Source organism: Amblyomma mixtum, chromosome 1 (genome assembly GCF_055824585.1).
Source record: "Amblyomma mixtum isolate Tamu chromosome 1, ASM5582458v1, whole genome shotgun sequence".
NCBI lineage: Eukaryota > Metazoa > Arthropoda > Arachnida > Ixodida > Ixodidae > Amblyomma > Amblyomma mixtum.
Window position 1 is genome coordinate 300,389,781 of NC_143012.1, and position 23,072 is coordinate 300,412,852.

The following is a 23,072-nucleotide window of genomic DNA, read 5'->3' on the forward strand; positions in this document are numbered from 1 at the left end:
GTCTTGTTTATTCTCTTCAACCTGAATGAGTAACATGCTTGGAATGCCATACAGCCTTCACATCAAAACACACTGTGTTTGGGAGTAACAAAATAGTGTATCAACAAGGCATGAGCAATAAAACTTCAGTGTGCACTGCACTCAAAAGTGTTGCACTGCTTAATGTACAAAGCCTTTAGTGCACTTGAAAACCATTTTCTGTATGTAAAACAAGACACACTCACGCCACTGAACATTGTAAAAAATATATAATTTTTTTTCTACCTTTCAAAATCGAAAGACATGACAGTTTTATTTAAACAGCGTGATTTCATCCCTAGGTACTATTCACTCATGTGATACAAATGCACAAGTTTCGATACTTTTGTAGCAGTTGGGCAAGGTAGTTTTTGTCACCACAAGGTCGTACCCTGACAACCTTCAGAGTGTGCTTTGACTACTAATTCTGTGGTTTATCAAATGGGCATGGCCTTCAGAGCTGCAAGCACATACGCAAGTTCTATTTCTCATTCCAGTTACAGCACTTGAAGATTCCATTCGTTACAGCCATTTCTCAATTTTGTAGTCCTGTTTTTTTTGTCTGTACACTTTACTTGAAAATGGATGTACTATACTTGTAATGCCTTTATGCCTGAGGTTTATGCCTTTGAAGAAGCAAAGGCATAACCTCAGCATAACCCTATCTGGCTTTATCATATTCACAAAGCTGAATTTGGTGTGTTAGACTCATAAATGCTGTTGGTGAAAAAAATGCATCCTTGGGAATTATAGTAATCAATTCTCATCAGTTTTCTTTTGATTGCAAACAGTATTTATGTCAAAACTTTGAGGTTTCAGATTTATGTGGCATTGCTGTTCCCAATGCCAGCTCCAGGTGTGCTTTTTTTCTGCCGCTGCATCATTCCGATTCAACCGGTGTTTTATGTGCATTCCTACTGTTGGTTTCCTTGGCATGTCCTTGACTCAACTTGAAAAACCTTAATTTTGTTTGGACATTTTTGCGTAAGCCAGCACTTATCACTGGCCAAAGTGTCTTATGCTTTTTGGGGGCTTTCTGGCATTTATGTAATCTGTAGCCGATCATAGCAGTTAGGCTACAGTTAGGATGGTACTCCAAGTATATTGCATGAATTGATAAGATCGGAGTGGTAACAGGAGTTAGTATCAGCCTTGTTGGATGACAGTTCAGCCTTGATCTTTGTCCACTTGCTTTTAACTCTGCCTACTGCACCTGCCTACACTACTGCACAACCATGTGTCAGCACTAAGTCCGCTGTTTGTCCTTCTCACTAAAATAAGGTTCAACATATTCTTTTGGAGTAGTTATCAAATATGGCTTGCCACATGCCCATATCACTTGAATGCCTTCAGATTTATGTGCTCTCAGCTTTGTACAGTGCATACAGGATTGCAAAGTAGTGCAACCCGGTGCCGTTGTCACTCACATTGATAGAAGATAAGTGCACTTTTGATGTGTATATGCTAACGAGCCAGTAGTTTTAAACTTGCAAGGCTACCAGCTGTAGGAATAATAAGGGAGTAATTACTCATTGACGTCCACCCGAGCGCAGCCACACGGCTACAAAGGAAAGCTATACAGCTTTCTCAGAAACTTTTTTTTCTTTTTTTTTCTTTATCTACGAAGTTTCTGTGAAAGCTGTATAGCTTTCCTTTGTAGCCGTATGGCTGCGCTCGGGTGGACGTCAATGAGTAATTACTCCCTTATTACAAATCTACTCCACCTTGGGGGATTCCCCTAAACATTTGGTCAAAAGCTGTAGGAATCTTGATGCCTTGGAGAAGAAAAGAAGATAATTTGTGGTCGAATCTGGGAAAGTTCTTATAGTTTTTAGATTGGTCAAAGTATTCTAAAAAAAAAAATGTGAAAGGAGAGCCACTTTTTGTGTATATATTTATAATAGAAGACCTAGGTGAATGAAGTGCTTAGCACTGGTAAACTTGTGCAGATACGGAATATGGTGCCAAATTACACTTTTGGTTTTGGGCTTGCTTTTGACCTTGAAATTCATGAAGTGGGGTACAGTCCCAAAGCTGATAGTGTCTGGGAAATGCGGTGCTAATGGTGAAAGGAGTCTTATCTGTAGTGAAAATTTATCGTGGTTCATGTGCTGTTTGTCTTGTATTTACAGCAAACAAACTGCACAAAAAGATTTTGCTTTGTTTTATCACAGCTTATGTCGACCACAAGGTTTGTGCAATAAAATTCTTCTGAATTTCCCCATGCATTTTTTTGTTCTACAGCTTCATAAGGAACCCAATCAACGACTACACCTTTATCTTGCTGTCGCTATCCGTCAACTACTTGCCACTATACTTACTGTCTCTATTATACCCTTGTACAGTGGAGCTGTGATCTTAAAGAAATGCAGCAGTTGAATGAATAGATCCTGCTAACTCTGGAACAGTTTAAGCTAGATCAGGATCATGTTCAGAGTTAATACATTTTTTTCATTTCCTATTTTAATGCAGTTATAGATAGTAAGATTTAGCAAGTTAGTTTGATTGGAATATTAGCCCATCAGCTGGCGTAACATTGCAAGTGGCAAATGTATTCTGGATGCAGTCATGTTTGGCCTCCTATTTAAAAACAGTTTACACGTGTACAGTCGCCAAGATCAGTGCGTAAAACTTTTTCTGGATCCTCAATGTTCGAGATTTGTATTTGAATGCTCTGTGTTGCGGAAAAACTTCTTTGCACTAATCATTAGATCCTCAATCCTGGCAAGCGCTTGAGTGCTCTGATGTATAATGAGAAATGTTCAGTGAGTTTACGTGTCACGTGCATGATTTAAGTAGCAAATGTTGTTATGTGCCTATATGAAGCATGCATTCTAAATTTGTTACAAGGATTGAGGGCTGTCAAGCTGCTCTTGCTCTTATATTTATTAGCTACCTGATTGTTTTACTTTGTTTATCCCTCCGTAATAATTTTTTATGAGCTGTGCAGTTCATAACGCTCTTCAAGACACGGCACTGGTGGCAGCCTGAATGCTTAGACTGTTCTCACTGCCAAGATTGTCACCTTTGAAACGTAACATTATATTAGTGCTGGTGCATGTGTAACCGCCTCGGTACTGTATCTTAGGAGTTTGTTCTTAGCAGCTCTTAAAAAAATAATGGCCTCGAGAAGGCATCCAGAAAATTTCTTTTTAGATGAATAGCTTCACTCTCCTGCTTTCTGTCGCAGTGCTGTGGACATAAAGTCGGCAGAGCGCAGGAGCCTATGTCAAATGTGAAAACGCACTTTACAAGCTTCCATACATGTGTGCCAATCTTGTGCATGCACACCCAGCCTTGGAAATGCCTCAAGTGTTGCACAATGCACACAAAAATGCCAGATATACACTGCTTACAGTGGTGTTTCTAACAATGCACATTGTACTGTGCAGTGTTGGCATTTGTACTATTTACAAGAATTACATGATGAACACATTATATCAACACTTCGGGCCTAGCAGCCAAAGTCTACACTGTGGCTAAAAGAAGTACATTAGCACAGGTGGCAGCTGGATTTAGAGAACCTGGTATGCTGTCTTGCACTCAGAAATAGCAGGACAGCATCTCTTTGTGTTGCCCTTGTGGAAGTGTGGCAGCTGCAGCCAGGACAGCACCCACATCCTCAGGCTGGAGTGCATGAACCACTGCATTCTATTTCAGAAGGCTTACAGAACACAACGCCTCAGTTCAGTTCGCAGATATGTGCAATGGCTCAAGAAGGGTTCCCTGCACGTGCCCGTGCACCTTGATCCTAGCATGATGCTTGGAGTTATTAAAATAACACTGAAGACAAATTCGAGTAGACATAAAGTGATAGATGACCTCATTCTAATGGCAAATACGCTACTTTCGCTGGAAATGGAGCCTTTATAGGCTAAAAATAGCCAAAATTGACACGTAGATAATTACCGCCAAACGCCGTTTTTTGCAAGCAAACTGCTATGACATGAAGTACTACTTTTGCTTATGGAATAGGAGGCTAGATCACACCACTGTCCATGCGAACCTTTAATCGTGGATTAAATTTTTCTCTTGACATTATCGTCAGTGTCGTGGGTTTGAATTGATCAGAGGAAAAAAAAATAGGAGTGTGCGAATGTTCTATATCTTCGAACAGTGAATCGAATATCCCAGTATTCAGTTCAGTGAACGAATCAAATAGGGCATATACAAATTGATTTGAGACAAATCGAATCCGTTCTTAAGCTTTTGAATGGTTTCCAAATAATTGGTTGGAAGTTCAAATAGGGCATGCTGGAGTTTCTTTTGACAACATTTTAAAAAACAGAGCCCACTCCAACTCCTCACAGCATGCTGCTGTGATCTGTCTATGCAGAGAGGAGGGTTCAGCACTGCGGTGCAGTCCATTCGTTTGGTTTTAGTTTGGTTTTATTGGGGCTTAACGTCCCAAAGCGACTACGGCTATGAGGGACGCCGTAGTGAAGGGCTCTGGAAATTTCGACCACCTGGGGATCTTTAACATGCACTGACATTGCACAGTACACGGGCCTCTGGAATTTCGCCTTTATTGAAATTCAGCCGCCGCGGCCGGGATCGAACCTGCGTCTTTCGGGCCAGCAGCCGAGCGTCGTAACCACTGAGCCACCGCGGCGGGTACAGTCCATTCGTGTGGTGGCCTTCATAATGTTCTTACATATGGCCTTTAAGATAGGGCAATGCAACAGGGTTCAGCCATGTTTAGCAAACTGGTTCAGTATGAACGATCATGGAGGCCATTGCTCAAACTCTCGTCTCTCTGATCAACTAGGATCTGGTTTTAGTTAATGCGCTGTTATCGTCAGTAGCAAAAGGCAATTTTCATGTGCTTGTCAAAAGACGGTCATCAAGTTAATAAACTGAGATCATATTTGCATGTCTCCTCCATGGGCATCAGTGTTGTGTCTTGACAGCTACAGCTTTACTTCCATGACTTATAGCGTTGCCGCTAGTGCTTCGTTGCTATGCATGAATGTTCATTTTGTATGAATATTTGCACAATTAGTGAACAATCGCACAAATATTCAGTTCGTATTGAACTCTGTTTTTAACTGCATTATTCATATTCAATATGGTAGTAAAGCTAGCCCACTCATAATCGATTTGGTTTCGAAAAGCACTATTCGCACACTCCTAGAAAAAGTACTGCATCTGCAACTTTAAATTTCTCAGCAATAATATGTCTTTCGCTGCCAGTCGAATTTCGGCAGAGCAACAAATGGCCGAACAACCGAATATTACTTAGGAACGATATTGGATGGGGTTGTCGTTAGTGTTCCTTTAAGGACATTGGCCTTCTAAAGCTGGAGTTCTTAAAATTTTCAGCCTCAGTGTACTTTGCCAGCTTTCAAAAAGGGTTGAGGAAATCAAGACGTCTTTGTCTTCACTGATCACTGTCGGATGCATGTGCAGAAAACAGTACACAGCTGCATGGCCTATATTTTGTGTTCAGATGTTTATATACAGTCATTAATGGCTGACCATACAAGTGAAATCGTCTTGTGGGGAAGGTTCCACCTTTAAGTTGGCAAAGGAAAAGTGGGCTTGGCTGCTTAATGAATGTTGATCATGATTCATGATTTGGCTTTAGTGGTGCAAGAGGTGGCTTGGCAAAGAGTGCCATGGTTCACATGCTCAAGGAATGTGTACAGACCATTAAAGGAGCCCAAGTGTTCAGGGAACCATATTCAAGCATTTTTCTAAAGTATTGTAATATAAATGCACGGTGTTTGTTGCACTTGGCCCGTGGGTTTTCTTTTCTTTCTTTACAACATATGCCTCACTCAAATGGTTTCTGGTGTAAAAAAAATTTCTTTCTTGTTTGCTTTATTTTGCGTCTATAGCCTCCTTGAATTCTAGCTCAGCAGTAAAACCACTGTTAAGTCGGAGCAGTGAGTGACTGTTGTGTAGTCCTACTTTTAGCTCAGTGAAAGGTTTACTCGATCAGAAATAATCAAGCTAACATATCTGTGCAGCTTAGAGCCTTGACAGCTTAATACAGTTGATGCATTAAGGTGCTGCATATGTGATTATTATATTTGCTTGCAGCCTATGGACGGAACTGATGTCTGACACCCTCTCATGTGAGCTGCTGAACACTAAACAGACTTGTCTACATTGCTTATCGTGAAATGAAGGGCACCAGGGGTGGATTTAAAGGGAAGCAAACGGGCGGGGATGAGGAGATACTACCACCTCCTAAGCTAGAAATTTTGTATCAGGAATCACTGCCCTCTACAGAAAATTTCCTTTACAAAAATAGTTCAGGGTAAGCACTGTGCAAATAGGATTCCTCCTGGCACCCCTACTTTTCCCTCCAGAAGTCGACCATAAATCCGCTCTTTAAGACACATTATCCCTTCAGATTCCTGTGTTCTCGTGGTCTGATCTTCAGAGGGATATCACTGATTTTATAGTGTCTCAGATAATGAGGGATCAAAAAATAACTTGTGGTAGCTTCACGAGTGCCATTTTGCTTGTAGTATACTAAGGCAACAATTGGTTGTTTGCAGAAAGACGACGGTGCTAGTGGCACTCATTTAAAGTGACTTCTTTTAGCGTATTTGGAGGAACAAAATCTTGTCTTTTTTTCAGTTTTGTACTGCGGCATGTTGAGAACTTGGGAGTAGTTAATGATTGAGGTATAGACAAGCCATTCTTGTTCTCAAGAAAGGTCTTTGGAGTAAAGTGGTTGGGAAAGCATAGTACTAAATGTGGTAACATGCTCTTGCAAGGATGATGTAATTAAAATGCTTCTTATTTTTGTACGTGCAGAAAAATCCAACCTATCTAGGTTTTGTCACAGTGTATAAGGTTCATACGCGAACTACTTTTGATCAAACTGACTTTTACTCATCATTTGTGCAAGTTGTTTAGTTGTTTAGGTGACTGACTTTCTTTGCACCATGACTGCACAAATACTTAGTAGGTCGCTCTTAAAGCATCTAAGAGACGACACAGTATTTTATAAAGAGTAGAAACACTAGGCGAGAGCTTATTCTATCTGTTGTCTTCACCTTGTCCAACTGTCCACTGTCCTGGCTTCTGTTAAGATTGCACAGTCTGAATCGAAATTGGGCAAGCTATATTGGTGTCATCTTCTACTATCATTTAAAAATAGACTGCAGTGAAGCACTTTTATCCACTAAGGTCAGTTCCGAAGGCATCACCTTCACGTCACTTCTGACTGCACAGATTTGCCGACCAAGTCCGTCACTTAAACATTAAAGGGGCCCTGCACTGGAAATCAAGCATGCAGTTTTTAATCTTTTTTTTTTAATTGTGTTAGACATAGCGATGCCTCAACACTCACTGTGATTGCAGAAATTGTAATATTATGTTTAGTGTGCAAAAACGTCACTGGCTGCTACTTTGGGGATTGGCGAGCACCTAGCTTCTATAGCATTCCTTATGCTAGGTAAACAAATCTGAAAAAACTTCTCGTGTTTTGAAACTTATGCATAACAATCAAGTTTGAAAAAGAAAGCAGCGCAGCAGATGTGTTGTTCGGTGAGATGATTCATATCAAATGCAGGTAGATCGGTTTTGCAAATGAGACTTCTCTCTTGTGAATGTCTCGTTTGTGCAAGCAGTCTCCCTGTACGTTAAAAAAGGAAAGCTAAAGAAAAGCAAAGGAATGGAAATAATGCAACGTAATGGGTGCCATTTACCACTTCATATCAAGCTTATTAGACATGAAAAGGAGAATGTAGGGGGGGGGGGGATAATATGATGGCTTCTGACAAGAGAATATGAGTGCAGATCCTGGAGCCTGGCTGCGCTCATGCCTGATCACCTGTACGTCGCAGCAGGTGGGCTTCCCTGGGCAAGCTGGCCATTGCATGCAAGCTTCCAATTTGTGTATGGAGCGCCCTGTTCTGATAGGAAGCCGCCGGTTCATTTTCATTTTCTGGGTTTTAGCTTTTGTTCGCACAAGCTAATTTGTTATTTTTGAGTCGGCCTCGGGAGTGAGTGAGGGTCCCTTTGGAAGGTAAAGAAGTATCGCAACGCCCCTTTTAAGAAGGTCGCTCAACTGCTTGCGAATCTACTTTCTGCTCCTCCTCCATCTTCCAGAAGAATCCGGACTAGCTCAACCTTTGGCCCCAGTGAACAGTGTGCATCCAGATACACTGCTGGCTCGGTAAAAAGCCGGCCGCGCCGGAGACATACCACGCCGCGGCGCTGAGGGGCTTTGGTTTGGTACTGGCGCCGCCAGCACTTTGTACTGTTCACGCGTCCATAAGTATGACCGTGCTTCGGCGGCGCCTCTTGATCCCGGAGGCGGACCTTTGGAGCGAGGCCGTGGCGAAGGGTATCCACGCCACAGTTCGGAACGAAGTGCTGTCGCAGCAGCTCCCGGTGGGCGCGATCGGTACCGCTGCCCGATCCTCGTGTCATTCCTCGCGGGTCAGTGACAGCTTGCGCCGCAACGCCTGCGAGCCTCCGGCCGGGCCTTCGCCGGCGCTGGCCACCCCCGCCGCTGCCGTGGTGGCTGCACTGCCCGTCTGGGACGCCGTGGCTCCCGAGCCGCCCAGGAGCCTGTCCTGTAGCGCGGCCACCTTGGACATCATGTGCGACAGTAGTTGCCGCTCCTGCGTACACGTAAGGATTGTGAGTGCGCGGGTTGATGCTTTAGCTAAGTGTAGGGCCCCGTCATCCGGCAGCGGTTCGCGCGGCACGCGCTCTTTACGAATATATGTTAAAAATCTCCTGTTCAGCGCACCACGGCGCCCTCGCCTCTGACCTTCATAACCCGCATGTATAACCCGGTGGAAGGTTGCGAGGTTGAAAACCAATGAAAGATTGCAATCACTCACTCGACGAACACTGCCTCTTTGCAGATGTTTTTGCACTTAGCTGTGCGGCTGCGGTGCAAAAGTATTCACTATTGACCTCTTAAGCTAGAAAATGCCGGTGGGTGATGAAGCCTACGAAGTTAGTCACGTGATGCGGGAAATGGCGGGAAATTAAACAAGACAATGTTTGGCGATGGCTATGCTAGTTTGGAGTGGGATCATTGATGGCAACGATAAAGGCATTTAGGTTGAAGGTCTTTATGGTAAAAGCCTTTAGGGTGAAGGCATTCACGGCAAATGCCTTCCTGGTAAAGGCCGTTCGCTCAAAATGCCTTTAGTGCAAAGGCCTTTAAGTCAAGGGATGCTTTCGCATTGACAGCACATAAGGACCTTAAATGCTCACCTTATATATATATATATATATATATATATATATATATATATATATATATATATATAGGTTGCGAAAGCGTGAAGTACTAGACTGCTTATAAGAATATATAGCGAAGTATACGCTTCGTTAAAGGAAACATATTTATTAAACTCGACGTTTCGATCGGAAGACCGATCTTCTTCAGGACTCCTGAAGAAGGTCGGTCTTCCGATCGAAACGTCGAGTTTAATAAATATGTTTCCTTTAACGAAGCGTATACTTCGCTATATATATATATATACATTGCGAGTGGTGGCTTCTGCTACAAGAATTTACCCAGGTCCTCTTAGCCTGTTGTATCTGGCGCTGCGTTGCTGCACTCACCTTCATTTTGGCGTTTTTCACTGCTGCTGGTGTGTCTGGAATGGCGAGGGTGAGGATGAACTTCACGCCGAACACGAGGTGCTGCGTAGATGAAACAATAATCACACAGTTGCTCACGAACAGATACCTCACAAGCACGTTTCGCCTTTTGCTAAAGCTTCACCTTATTTTAGATTAGAAACTAGTGCTGTGCACCATGTGCTGTCCTTAGGGGTGAAAGTGGCGTTATTGGTCTGGAATTCACTCTAGGGGCCAACTTTCAACTACGACTTGCTCATCTGCGGATCATTGGAGGCCTAATGAACTTTAATTGAATTACAGCAGTAAAAATTGTCATGGCGATGGCAACGCGATGCATCGCCATGACCAGGCACCAATTTCGAACTTAAAAGTTTTGAGAAAAACCATATAGCCTTGTTTGGAGCGGTATTACATCTGTCAGTTGTTGCTCCAAAGATATACAGAGAGGTTTTCCAAACTATAATCGTTGCTTCATAATGCATGTCAGATCGTACAGTTCTGAGCAGAAGCCGCTGCTCGAGGTGCGCTTTAGGGAAAGACAGGAGACACGGGACTACTCCATTCATTGTTTTTCTCACTAAAAATAGATTCCATGGCTTTCTCTGGGTGTATTGATGTTTGCCGCACAGCAAAGGACGCGTTTGTTGCCGAGAAAGTCGCATTTTTTTCCCGCTACTAATTTCAAACTGGTGACGTCTGCACCGAAAAAGAACTCCGTGATCACAGTTTTAAAGTGAATATAACGGAGTAGCCTGGCCTTTGCGATACGCGAGAGAAAAACTGTCGACGTAAACCGAAGTTTACCTGCGAAATTGACCAGCGATGACAGCGCCTGTATTTAAATTTTTGGCTTTTCCTAACTTGCGCAAGCAACGTTTGCGGTAAAAGTAGCTTCCTCCTTGTCAGAATGCGGCAATCAAGCGATACTTGGCAAATTCAGTCTGTTCTCATTGTCCACTTAATGACACGGGAAACCGGAAATTTAAGGTGCTAATTAGTGCTGACAGTTGCTTCCGATAGTTAAAAATCGGCGAGGGCGAAGCTAAGGAGCACAATGTTGGGAGCGAATCTTTTATTTGCAAGTTTTAATTGAAATGTTTTCATCATCACCATCTTTATTACACTTACTTCGAATGCGATGACGAAGATGAAGCGCCTGTAGTCGCTCTTGAGGTTCCTTCCGAACGTGGAGGTGAACGCTATGAGGAACGCGTTGCTGACCACGCCGCAAACATTGATGAAGCCGAACAGGTGAAACCACATGCCTGCAAAGACGTGATTCACTGTGTGAACACTATAGCTGCGAGCTGGCTACACAGCGGCTTCATGACGCCGCCCCAAACGCCAGGGCGTTTTGTTTATTTGGATATTACGGCAGTAGCTATTGCATGCAGAAGAGAATATTTGTATGTGCTCTCTCCAGTACGAATCATGTGATCGTTTCTCGCCTTTCTGTGAGAACATTTTCTTTTCATTTTTTTGTTAACTCACTCCCAGCATCCCGCATGTGCCCCGGCGTTCGAATTTGTACGCCTGATATACTGGACATCTTTCTTAAGGGTACTTCGTCAACGCGCTGTTTAGGTGAGAGAGTTTTGAAGTGGTCATGCGAAACATTTACAGTTTGATCGAATCTGAAAATGCATATCGCTCAGTTCCCAATAGGCATCAACACTTCGTTGGACGTCCTGGGGACGTTTGGGACGTCATGCGGACGTCCAGTGCAGTTTCAGTGCCCATTGGGTTCGTACGTGCCCTGGACTACTGGTGCAGCACTGCGCATACATAGGCATTAAGGTAATTCTTGAGCCTAGAAATTGGCCAGCGTGTCTTATGCTTTGTTGCTTTTACTGCGGTAGAAGAGCATGTCAGTTGGAAAACAAGTTCGAGCTTAGGTGCTTATAGGCAGTTTCAGCTGTCCCTTACACCTTGACGACAAAATTTTTTCATAAATATGTTTTCTGGTAGTGAACTTTAAAATTCTAATACTTCAAAACGTTTCGGCAGGAAATATTTTTTTTTCTTGTGTCCTCCACCAGCTGCGAGCAGCTTGTAGTACATGCTAACCAGTGAGTCAAGAACTGGCGTTTTAATTCTGTCTCCCGTCATTCAAATCCCGAAATCCACCGCATCGTCAGTAGTGTGACGTAGCTCTTTTACGCGCACCTGAATCGGGAAAAGAACATTCGTCTTTGCAAGCACTTGATCAACAGCATGCATCTCTCCTAAGTGCCCAAGAAGGCGGGGAAGCTCGCGAAACCTCTGTCTATAGGTCGTGCTTCTAAATTCGGTTATTGCTTCTGGGGACCGCGCCAGCAAACAGGTATATTCTCTTTCGCTATCGCACGCTCGGGTCGATATGAGTTGTCCAGAGACCCACCGCTCTTGTCTTTGCTGTATGAGAGCCTTCTCATCGAGAAAACGGAAAGTCCGCTGCTGAGATTATACCGGCGTTTGTTCTTGTTATTGGTCAGAGGCATCTCTCCTCCTTTTCGACCGCACGGGCAGCGGACAACGCTTTTCTATGCTAGAGGGCCACGTCCTTGCCAGTTCTCTGCTTCGAACGATTCGGCCGGGTCTGTTGTTGCGATGTCTATAACGATGGGCTCAGTTCGGATTGTGTAGTGTACAAGGATGATTTAGGTACCGTATTTTTCCTCCTGTACATTTCGTTTAAAAAATGCACTTAATTTTAAAAATGCCTTTCCTTTATTGCCTTGCATGCTGGACAACGTACAGCTCTTCATTTTTTATTTTTTTGCAATATAACGGCAGCGTCGTCCAGACGGTCGTTCAGTGCTCCATGCAGAACCTCAGTGGAGAAACGGACGAGAGTACACCCTCTGATCGTCTGCTCAAAAGCCACCAGTCTGATTGCGTCGCAGGAAGACGAGCAGCGGAGGTTGTTTCGAGCAGTTTCGAGTCAGCGGAGCAGACGACCATGTAGCCACTGTAAGACGACGCTGCAACTGGCAAGAACTCTGTGCGTGTGCGTGCACCATCGTCCGTTTCTCCAGGTCCTTCGTAAGACGCGAACGACCGTCTGACCGACGAGATTACTAAAAAAAAAAATCTGGAGAGCTGTGCTGTTGAAAGAGAAAGAATGAATGGAAATATAAAATAGAGGTATCCTCCTGCGCCGGTTCGTTGTTTTTGGAACGTCTTTGTCCTTCCAAACACGAACTCGCGTTGTTAAAGACTTCCTTATTGCTCTCTTTCAAGGTACTCAAAGGAAGCGGCGATTTTCGACCTCAGAATTTGATAGGGACTTAATCCCTCTTTTGTGAGCGTTCCTTGCGCACTGAAGGCATTCTGTGCACTGTCACAATGAAGTGGGAGTCCTGCTGCGACCATCAAACCAATGTACGTGCGCCCGCCGCCTGCGTATTTGCCCGCGCACCGGTCGTCGTGCGAGCCCAAGGTATGAGCGCGGTCTGGCTAGGCAAACAATGACTTTCCGTGGGGAGACGCGTCAAATCGATACCTTTCTTATCGGTGGTGCCGCCGGCTTTGTCTCGGTGGCGCTCCAAAAGTCGTTACGGCGCGCAGCCGGGATCTAGACGGGCACGCGAGCCATTCGAAATGCCGTTTCTATGGCAACAGATTAAGCCACGTCCTCATGCATCTACCTAAGTAACAAGGAAGCCTATTCTTGCAACCATATTTATTGCTTTTCTTGTTATTGTCTTGGCGCAATGCGAAATATATTGGCCGGAAGGGCGTAGATGCGTTAAGTATTGCAATCCACCTCCACGCAGCTGGCTGTCTCCTGGCGCAATCCAAACCAAATACGGCTCGAGGCGTCTTTATATATATATATATATATATACATATATATATATTTTTTTCTGCTATGTGCTTTGTGTTTCTCACTTACCTGTTCTGTGCCCACCCCTATAAAAGGGGAAGCATTAGCAAAGTAAAATCACTCTTGAAGAAAATCAGTCTTCCGATCGAAACGTCGAGTCGGATAAATATGTTTTCTTTAACGAAGCGTATACTTCGCTACATACTCCTGTAAGCAGTCAAGTACTTCATGCTCTCGCAACGTGTATATATATATATATATATATATATATATATATATATATATATATATATATATATATAAACGTAATTCGGTTGACACACGGTAGAAAAACAACAACTTTATTCTAACGTTTCGACCAGGGTCTGGCCTTCGTCAGAGTGAACTTCACTCTGACGAAGGCCAGACCCTGGTCGAAACGTTAGAATAAAGTTGTTGTTTTTCTACCGTGTGTCAACCGAATTACGTTTATGTTCTACCGGATCCATCCGATCTTCACCCCCTTCTTATATATATATATATATGAGCCGCCGCGGTGGCTCAGTGGTTATGTTGCTCGGCTGCTGGCCCGAAAGGCGCGGGTTCGATCCCGGCCGCGGTGGTCAAATTTCGATGGAGGCGAAATTCTAGAGGCTCGTGTACTGTGCGATGTTAGTGCACGTTAAAGAACCCCAGGTGGTAGAAATTTCCGGAGCCCTGAGTTGCTTTGGGACGTTAAACCCCATAAACCATATATATATATATATATATATATATATATATATATATATATATATATATGCGTCGCTGAAATTAACACCTTTGATGACGGACTAAGAAGGTTCACAGTGTCCTCGATGTGGCGTTCTATGGTTGCAGGAGCTTATGAACGATCCTAAACACACGCCGTTGCGCCTCGCGGTATTTTGAGAGCTGTGAGCACATATAAATTTTCATGAACAGTATTCTGAGCATATAGTTTTCTTTCACAATCGGCAATGAATGCAACACGCAAACAGCAAAAGGATCCTACAGTTGCGTGCTCGGTTAAAATTAGCGCTGCTGAATGCTAGATGAAGAACAAGAAAATAGTGTTTGTAAGCACTACGGAATCCACCAAGAGGGTGGCCTAGAAGAACGTAATTTTGCGAATCCGCGATTTAAAGCCGCAAGATCATCGCTGGGAAACTTGTGAATTAAAAATGCATTTTTTTCTCGCCACTCTGGTTAAAACTCATGACCCTGGCCACGACGTCGTGTGTCGTGGGTTTGCTTTGTTTCATTTGCCATGTTTAATTTTTCTTTTTGTCTTTCTTGCGGCATAAAATTTGCTCGCGAGGACAACTCCATCTAATTATTTTTCTGAGTACAAGATGATTATCTGGCTCTCTGTGGTTTTGATGACGTTTGTCCGGCAGCCAAAGACGCATTTATCAGTGAGAAAATCGTATTTAAAAAGCTTCCCGCAAGCCGATTCAAATTCGTGACGTCCTTACCGAAAAACACGGGTTGCCACCGTTTTGAAGTGACTGGAGGTGTAGCATAACTCCTGGGGTACGCTTCCTAAAATCTGCGTCAACGCATGAAGTTTAGCTGCGAAATCGGGCGGTTGGTGGCGACACCTCGCCCAACAGCTTGCTTTATCGGACACCTGTATTTCGTTTTTACTTTTTAAAAACCTTTTATAGCTTATCACTGGGTAGAGTGGTCTCTTCCTGATTAGAACGTTGTACCTTATCAATACAGGCCGGCTTCTTTTTTTCCTCAATGTCCCTCTAACATTCAGAAGCGTAATTCTTCCTTTCCTCTTTTATGCAACAAAAACCTTCCCTGACGTTACCGCAGTTCAGTTATGGTAACGGGCGGTGGTGGCGGTTTCTCACTCTTTTATAGCTTTTAAGTTAGTACTGAGCAAAAGTAAGCTCTTTGTTATTAGCAAGTGGCGATCCACACCGACCTGGACTATATTTAGTTTGCCTTCAGAGTCGCTTTAAACCGCCCAGGTGTTGCTGAGTTCAAGGCAGCACTAGTGATCACCACGCATGACAACCCACTCACCGATGTCGTCATCCCTGAAGGGCACCGGCCTTCGGTTGAGCCAGAGAAGCCTGTTGCCGTCGATGCGGAGGTCGAACATGTTGTACAGCAGCGCCAGGAGCGGCGCCAACGGGAACGAAGCCGCGAACAGCTGTCATAATAACATGGACAACAGATGCGTGTCAGTCTTGAATGTAGGCCTGCTTTCTTGAGATACATGCATGGTAATGTGAAGGCACCTTTTTCGTTGCGTTTTGATTACTACCGCTGCGACGCAGTTTGGATAAGAACGGATATCTAGCTGGAGCTAGCTCTCTTACGCCGAGCTTTTAATGACTACAACAACAACAAAAAAGAAACCATCATGACAACAGCTAACAAAAAAAAGCATAAGATACAAAGAGCGGAAAACGTATCCAGAAGTCTTCTCGGATTTAAGTTACTTTTGAAGTTGGTCAGTCCCCTGTACCAGCCAGTCGCGATAACCTACTATAACGAAAAATAACCAGTGGTAACAACAACGCCACCAAATCAGGACCGAGCTTTTATACGAGAAGCTTTGAGAATAGTTCCAGCGTATGAATAAAATAAAAAATGGAGGGAACACTTAAGCTCCGCCTTGACGGTATGACGAGGTAGCGTTAATTAGTTAATGCCCATATATGCGGAAATGGTAATTCTCTACTTTACATTCATGGATTCCCTGGGAGTCCTCATACAAATCCTGGCGCAGTGGTGCAGCGGTTAAGCAATATGCGATGGCAGGTGCTGCCACGGGTGGGTCTCGTGGGACCCAAGTTGCTGCTCCCGAGCAACCTCTGGCGACCAACCATTAATCTGACTGCCACCTGCCAGTGTGGTTAGTTTTCCAATCCGGGGGGCAGGTTGCCACGACCCCACAAGGTCACGTGAACTAGGTTGCTTCACCGGGGGTGGCTGCCTGGACCACTCTGCCCCATCCTATTTATCGCTCACAATGCCGGCGCCAGATTATCTGCTTAAAGTGGTCTTTAACGCTATCACGTTAACAATATATATATATATATATATATATATATATATATATATATATATATATATATATATATATATATATATATATATGTACACGAACCGAGGGAACGTGGCGTCAGGCGGACGGCTTTTCTCGAGCAAACATTGCTTGAAGCCGTTCTTTTCGCTCATCCGTCGTCTGCCTCGGGCTAAGTCAGACAGGCGCATGATCAGTCATACCTTGCATACGAATAGTACATTGCAATTCAATTCAATTTTTTATTTCTTCCAGAAATAATGCATCCTGGAAAGGTTCAAGGCCTAAAAGCTGTCTCGAAAGCTTGACTAGGCCTATGGCCCCTTGTAAAAGGCAGTCGTCGTGGTTATACATTGATTGGTATTGCTCATATTAACTGACATCTAGTATGCTAAGGCTGACTCTGACCCAAGAAAACAACGGTACAGGCACTGACGTTTATTCGCCAAAACCGTCGCATTTTTATCAAGCACCCCAGGTTTTGGGCGAATAAACCTCAGACGAAACTTGGCGCCTGTACCGTTGTTTTCTTGGGCCTTCCTAGTCCCTGTTCCTTTTGTGCTGTCTTCAGAATCAACCTTAGCTATGAAGCAACTAGCCCAAACTAAAGTACAGCCGGCCAAATCTTTAGCTGGTGTGCATGACTGCTGCGTTTTCCGTGCTCCTGCAGCTTATGACGGAGCAAACTTGCGAAAATAAATATCAAATCTAAGCACAGGCTCACTAAGCCCGTGCGTAATATTGAGCTTTTGCAAGTTTGCTTCGTCACAAAGCGCAGGAGCACAGAAAAAGCAGCCGTCGCGCACGCCAGCTAAAGATTTGGCCGGCTGTACTTCTTATCAAGTATGCGAACAACAGTAAATTATACTGTAGCACTAGTACATAAAGATTATTAAATAAACAACATCTGCTCCAGATTTGAGCAGACACTGCTCTGGGTTGTGCATTCCCCCGTGAGCGTGGTCACGCCTAAGGCCACTTCATCAGCATTTTTTATTAGCATAGTTCCTAGCAATGTTTCTTTTCCTTGACGAGGTTGCCACAATAGCTTCCGCGCAGCAGTATATTTTCCCTTGTTTCGCGCCAAGCCCATGTGATTCTTCTCTGTTGGAGTGGGTAATCAAAGCCGAGTTCCTTGCTTTCTCTCTTTTTTATTTCTTTCTTAGCGTTGATCGCCATTGATCGTCCGAGTCAAGTGCGCGCGCAGCGTAGTCGCCGGTTATTCGCTGGCTGACCGGCCCCCCTTCTTCGCTGAACTTTACTCGAACAGCGAGAGAAATCGTCTCCGGCGTCCCCCTTTGTTGCGCCCCGTAAGCCGGCACGCAAGCCACGGTGGTCGCACGGCGCGAAGGGGCGTCTCCCCGTACGGAGGCCACCGGGCGGTCGAAGCGAGCGCGTCGGTTGCTGTCGCCATGACGATCCATGGCCTCCCATTGATTGGTCGCTGCCGGAAAGCGCTTCTTTCACTCGAGTACGCTGAACAGCATGTTGCGCGAAGCGAGCGCCGCTAATGCCAACACACGCGAATTACGGTTGCCCCCCCCCCCCCTCTCCCCTAATCCTCATTCGCACCAATCACTCTTTCCAATCGAACTAAATCTGTCCTTCTCGTGCCGGTGGCAAAGATATGGCTACAGGTACATACTGGTCAAGGTCTCATGCGCATTAGCAGCACCGACGGCGAACAACTTTGCCGCTCCCCTTTCCCTGCCTAATGACCAAACGAAGCGCATGTGCGAGCTAAAAATAAATTATGCTTTTTAAAGGGTTGCCCTCATGATTCTCCGGTTTCCTGCTGTTTTTGCTTGTGCAAATGTATGCATTTTCGTTGTAATCGATGACCTTGGTTCATTGTGACGCCACTCATTGCCCTTCGTAGGTATAATCGTACAGTCGTCCCTACTATTAGCTTGAAAGCGGAAGACACGATACTCGCCTTCTTATGCAAGGGCCAAGAGATAAAGGCTGTCAAAAAAAAAAAATAACACCTGTGGCTTAGGGAGGAAGGGACACGCTGGTGTCAAAGCGCCTGACTCAAACTCCGATCGCGGGAGGTACGACAAAGCGCCTGCACCGTGTTTGTGCGTTGAGACCGGCGCGTTAAGCTGAAGACGAGCATTGCCACAAGTACGCTTGAGACCTCAAGATAGTCACCTAATCTGAACATCTGTGTTCTGCTGTATTTGAAGTAGTTGAAGGAGAGAAAAAGCAAGGAATGGACCCGCCGTTTTCTCCCCGTCCTCACCACTGGAACCCTCACAAGCCTTACGGCTATGCACCATGTCTAGTTAGTGGAAAGCAATAATAATAAAATAAGAGGACTACAGATGAATCTATAAGCACCTAAATCACTAAAGAGAGGGCGCCAGCCCGTACGTGAGTCTGTTTAACGCACGCATGTCAAACTATATATGTCCAGTTATAACTGAGATTAAAGGGAAACTGCATAGATTTTAGAAATCAACGAGCTTAAGAGTGTCGAATGTGTGAAACTTGGAGGTAAAGCGTGCGAAGTCTTTTTGGGCTAGCACTTGAAATAGTGAAGTAATCACCGATTGAAATCCGGACGCCTTTTAAGCTTCTCCGCAGCGCACAATGCCAAGTGGGGGGCGCATGATGACGTCATCTAAGGTATCGGTACATTTCCAACGCACAAACGCCTGCTTTGAAGGAAAAAAACCAACGCCACCGAAGGCGAACCCTGCCGAGAGTTGTTTGGCAGCCTCTAACGAGTGCGGGCAGGGTGTAGCTGACGACAGCGGTAATTTGAAATCATACCTTCCATGACGTCACGCTCAGTTTTCCTGCATTCCTCCGCTGCATTGAGGAGAAGCGTAAATTTCAATCGTCGATTACGTCACTATTTTAAATGCTAGTGCAAAAACACTTGGCATGCTTTACCTACAGGCTACATAGATTTAAATCCTTGAATATCGCGAAATTCTCAAAAAAGTGCTGCAGCTGCCCTTTAAGAGAAAAAGTAAGGAAGACGGAGAGATGACGAGGAGTAGAGATAAAGCGTGTGCACAAATGGATGCATGTCCCTTGTGGTTACGGAGTTCAAGTGTTGGGGCAGCAGTCGAATGACTTCGTGCTCCCTCGAGCGGTGATCAGGCCCATCGAGCAGCGAGAGTGCCCTCACCATGAGGTAGCCGTACTGGATGATCTTCTCGGCGAATTCGTCCCTGCGGAACTCCGGGTCGTCCTGCTTGTAGAGCTCGCGCAGCAGGAAGTGCTGGTCGGAGACCTTCTCGTCCGCCACCCTGTACATGATGCCCCACTTGCGGAGCACCTTCTTCATCAGCCTGCGGAGACGGCAGATGATGCCGACCGTCACGGCTTGAGCGGTGTCCGGAACGTTGTGCAGAACTCGGTACGAATCGCTGGTACAGACGACCCGTTTCGTTCTGTCTCACTTTGTGTTAATTACCATATGCAGAATGAAAACAAAACGTCCCGTTAAATTCATCATCATCAGCCTGACTACGCCCACTGCAGGGCAAGGGCTTCTTCCATGTCTCTCCAACTAACCCTGTCCTTCACCAGTTGCGGCCACCGTATCCCCGCAAACTTCTTAATCTCACCCACCCACCTAACTTTTTGCCGCCCACTGCTACGCTTGCCTTCTCTTGGAATCCACTCCGTACTTTTAAGGACCAGCGGTTATCTTGCCGTCGCATTGGATGCCCTGCCCAAGCCCATTTTTTCCTCGTGATTTCGACCAAGATGTCATCCACCCGCGTTTGTTCCCTCGCCCACTCTGCCCGTTTCCGGTCTTTTAACGTTACACCTATCATTTTTCTTTCCATAGCTCGCCGCGTTGTCTTTAACTTAAGCTGAACCCTTTTCGTTAGCCTCCACCTTTCTGCCCCATAGGTGAGTACCGGTAAGATACAGCTGCTGTATTCCCTTGTGGTTTTCCTGGTCACATAATTTTTTAGCATGTTGGATGCGATTGCCTTGACGGACATCGCATCCACCCAGTAGTGCGCATGATGTCCCGAAAATCTGTGGAATGTTGAGCAGTCAGTTACAGTGCTTTGTAAAAAGGTCGGCCCTTCAGCAAATCGCTAATATAGCTTGTGGTGGAGTTACGACTGCATTGAGTGCTGTTGTTAATATTGTACGTTGTGTCGGTAAAAAACCTATACAACTTCAGTGAGTGGTATCGGCATCTAAGGCACAACTTCTCAGCATTACAGGCTAGCATTGGTAATCACTGTGTCCAAGTGACAGACGTCTACCGTTTAGCGGGCGTGCGGAAAGGAAATAAAGCTTTGTTTGTGGACTATACTATCAGCATCGCATAGTGTTCAGGTGTGCAAGTTACATTATTCATCTTATGGGGAACAGCGCAACAAAGGCGGGACACACACACAGAAGACATTATTAGTAGAATGTGTGGTCTACAAGTGACCTCTGTAACTTCCCTTAGTGCCAGATTCCTGAACACACTTACGTGTGACCGGAATTTCATGTACTCTTCTATGCTCATGGATATAGAATGTGTGCTGGTGCTCCTTAAATCTTGCAGGACTGAGAGTGTAACGGCAATGACTTAGCTGAAGGCGTATAGTATTTAAATAGACGCACAGGAGCTGCTGCGCTAGGCAAAGACAAGAAGAGATCACTGCGAGACACCCTATTCACGAAAGTGACAGTGAGAGGCCTGGTCATCGATACTGAAAAGGTCACGTTAAGAAATCGTGAGAAATGTTTAGGTTTCGTTGGAATGAAAGCCAAGTCCTTAGTCGAAACATCGGCGTCACACTGGAACTGTAAGCCTGTTTTTGTTCTTTTCTATTCTGCCAACTCCCCCCCCCCCCCCCCCCCCCCCTTTTTTTTTACCGTTCCAGAAAGCGAACGCGTTTGCGCATCCGACTTGTGTCGATGATGTGCAGTGGTGTGGACGTGGCCCGGAGAGAAGCGCGGTGCATCGCGCGCTAATGCTTACGGCCAGATGACGTCGTAGCAGAACTTGGGAAAGGGCTTGACGATCATGAGGATGAGCAGTTGCAGGGAGAGCAGGGACATGCACGTGTCCCGACCCGGGTGGCCGCACCGGTCCCTGAACTGATCGCCCAGACCGAACAGCCCGGACCGACCCTGCGCGAGGAGTGGGAAGAAGAAGAGAAAGATGTCTGACGTGCGGCTTGTCAGCTCACCTATCAGTTGCCGCCTGTGTCTTGACCAATCCCCGCAGTCGGTACGCGCCATTATTTAGAGGACAACAACAACAACAACGGCTCCGTCACAAACGTACATCGAAAGGGGCAAGGGAAAGCCGTCTAGCGAGAGTCGTAAAGGCTGCGTCCAAAACAGGAACTCAGCCGCAGACGCCTTTCCTGGCTTTCAGAGACAAGTGTACTCAAGAGCTTGGCGGCAGCATGCGTGAGTGCTATGACTTTGTTCGCGGAGTCTACACTTTCTCTTGTCATTTGTAATTATTCGGGAATAGTTGTGACCAAATAATAAGGTACGGCGAGAAGGGCGACTATTATGTGCCGTTAACTCCACTGTGATGAAACTTGCGTAGCGTCGTACTGCAGCCTGAGCGGTCCGACACCTATACTTGCTTCCTTTCTTGCCTTTCGCTTTGTCGACGAAGGCAAGAAATGAAAAGACTGAGAGCATGAAAAGGATGCACTGTTTTTCAGCTACTCGACCTGATCCCCAGAACACCTCAAACTACGTGTTTATGTTACTGGGAGGTTGCGACTGTGCGCACTACAAGATTCTGAAACGCAGATATATATGAAGTGGAGAAAAAAAGCTGGAACGTCAAAACATTTTCATTTTGTGCCACTTGGCCTTAAGCTGTAATTAAGCTACCTGTAATGATGTGTATCTTCACTTCATTGAACACACTGTTTTATTCGCTATGGTCATCATGAACATGTTACATTGAACGGTACGCATGCGGTACAGGTATACAGCTTATGCGCATACCAACCAAATTGTGTGTGCACATGTCCTCAAATTGGTTACTTATTCTGTTCTCTTATATCAATCATCGCGTTGTCAAACTCATCAAGAGTCGATTTTGTTTAGTGTGCAACTATGTTCAGACGACAGTACGCTACTGTTCCAACGAGCGCCGATTCATACATTTCAACTGCAGCTGAACCTCGTTGTAACGAAGTTGAAGGTGCCCGGCGATTACTTCGTTATAGCCGTAGCTTCGTTATAGCCGGTCGTGTTGACCGAGCTTCCAAGGACCGAGCTTCCAATAATGTGGACTTATCTAGAACAAAGTACATAACGCAGTACAGTACAGTACAAGAAGGACTATGCGATCGCTGAGGGCGTCACTGTGATGGGACGCTTCCCAATGGCTTACCTCCCTGAAGAAGGCAGTGTAGAAAAGTGATGCGTACGTGTTGGTGAATTGGAAGGCGAAAAGCTTGATTACTAATGCGTCATTGTACATACTTCTTGTTCTGTGGTTTTCTGAAAAAAAAAAAAAGACTTGCTGTAGTTCATCCCGTGAAAGAGCTACTTTCGCTCACTTTGTAGAGAACTGCGAAAAACCTCCATTCTTTAGTTGCTGAGTGCTCCGGTTAGAATATTTTTGTCGTTCATTGAATCTTGCTGTGCTCCTGTTGCTCATTATGGAAGGTTAAAGCACGC

At 45.1% G+C, this 23,072-nt stretch overlaps 2 protein-coding genes across 4 annotated transcripts in view; one reads left to right on the forward strand and one right to left on the reverse strand.

Moving 5' to 3' along the window:
- The window catches only part of LOC149372189 (uncharacterized), a 33,337-nt gene extending 10,703 nt beyond the window's left edge, over positions 1-22,634 (forward strand). Inside the window, exons 6-7 of one of the 3 annotated variants that reach the window (XM_089566588.1) lie at positions 6,064-6,098; positions 21,299-21,315. In XM_089566588.1, the coding sequence (XP_089422714.1) occupies positions 6,064-6,098; positions 21,299-21,300 (37 nt within the window). In that variant the 3' untranslated portion in view covers positions 21,301-21,315. Of the gene's footprint in view, positions 1-6,063; positions 6,761-21,298 lie in introns of those variants that run through there. The other 2 variants (XM_089566586.1, XM_089566587.1) reach the window with 2 other exon arrangements.
- Positions 1,748-23,072, reverse strand: part of LOC149372190 (anoctamin-7-like) — a 59,217-nt gene continuing 37,892 nt past the window's right edge. The window contains exons 12-18 of the mRNA XM_089566585.1: positions 22,783-22,892; positions 21,397-21,548; positions 19,585-19,747; positions 15,434-15,563; positions 10,717-10,853; positions 9,568-9,648; positions 1,748-8,606 (exon numbers count right to left, since the gene is read on the reverse strand). Of these exons, the coding sequence (XP_089422711.1) occupies positions 8,409-8,606; positions 9,568-9,648; positions 10,717-10,853; positions 15,434-15,563; positions 19,585-19,747; positions 21,397-21,548; positions 22,783-22,892 (971 nt within the window). The 3' untranslated portion in view covers positions 1,748-8,408. The remainder of the gene's footprint in view (positions 8,607-9,567; positions 9,649-10,716; positions 10,854-15,433; positions 15,564-19,584; positions 19,748-21,396; positions 21,549-22,782; positions 22,893-23,072) is intronic.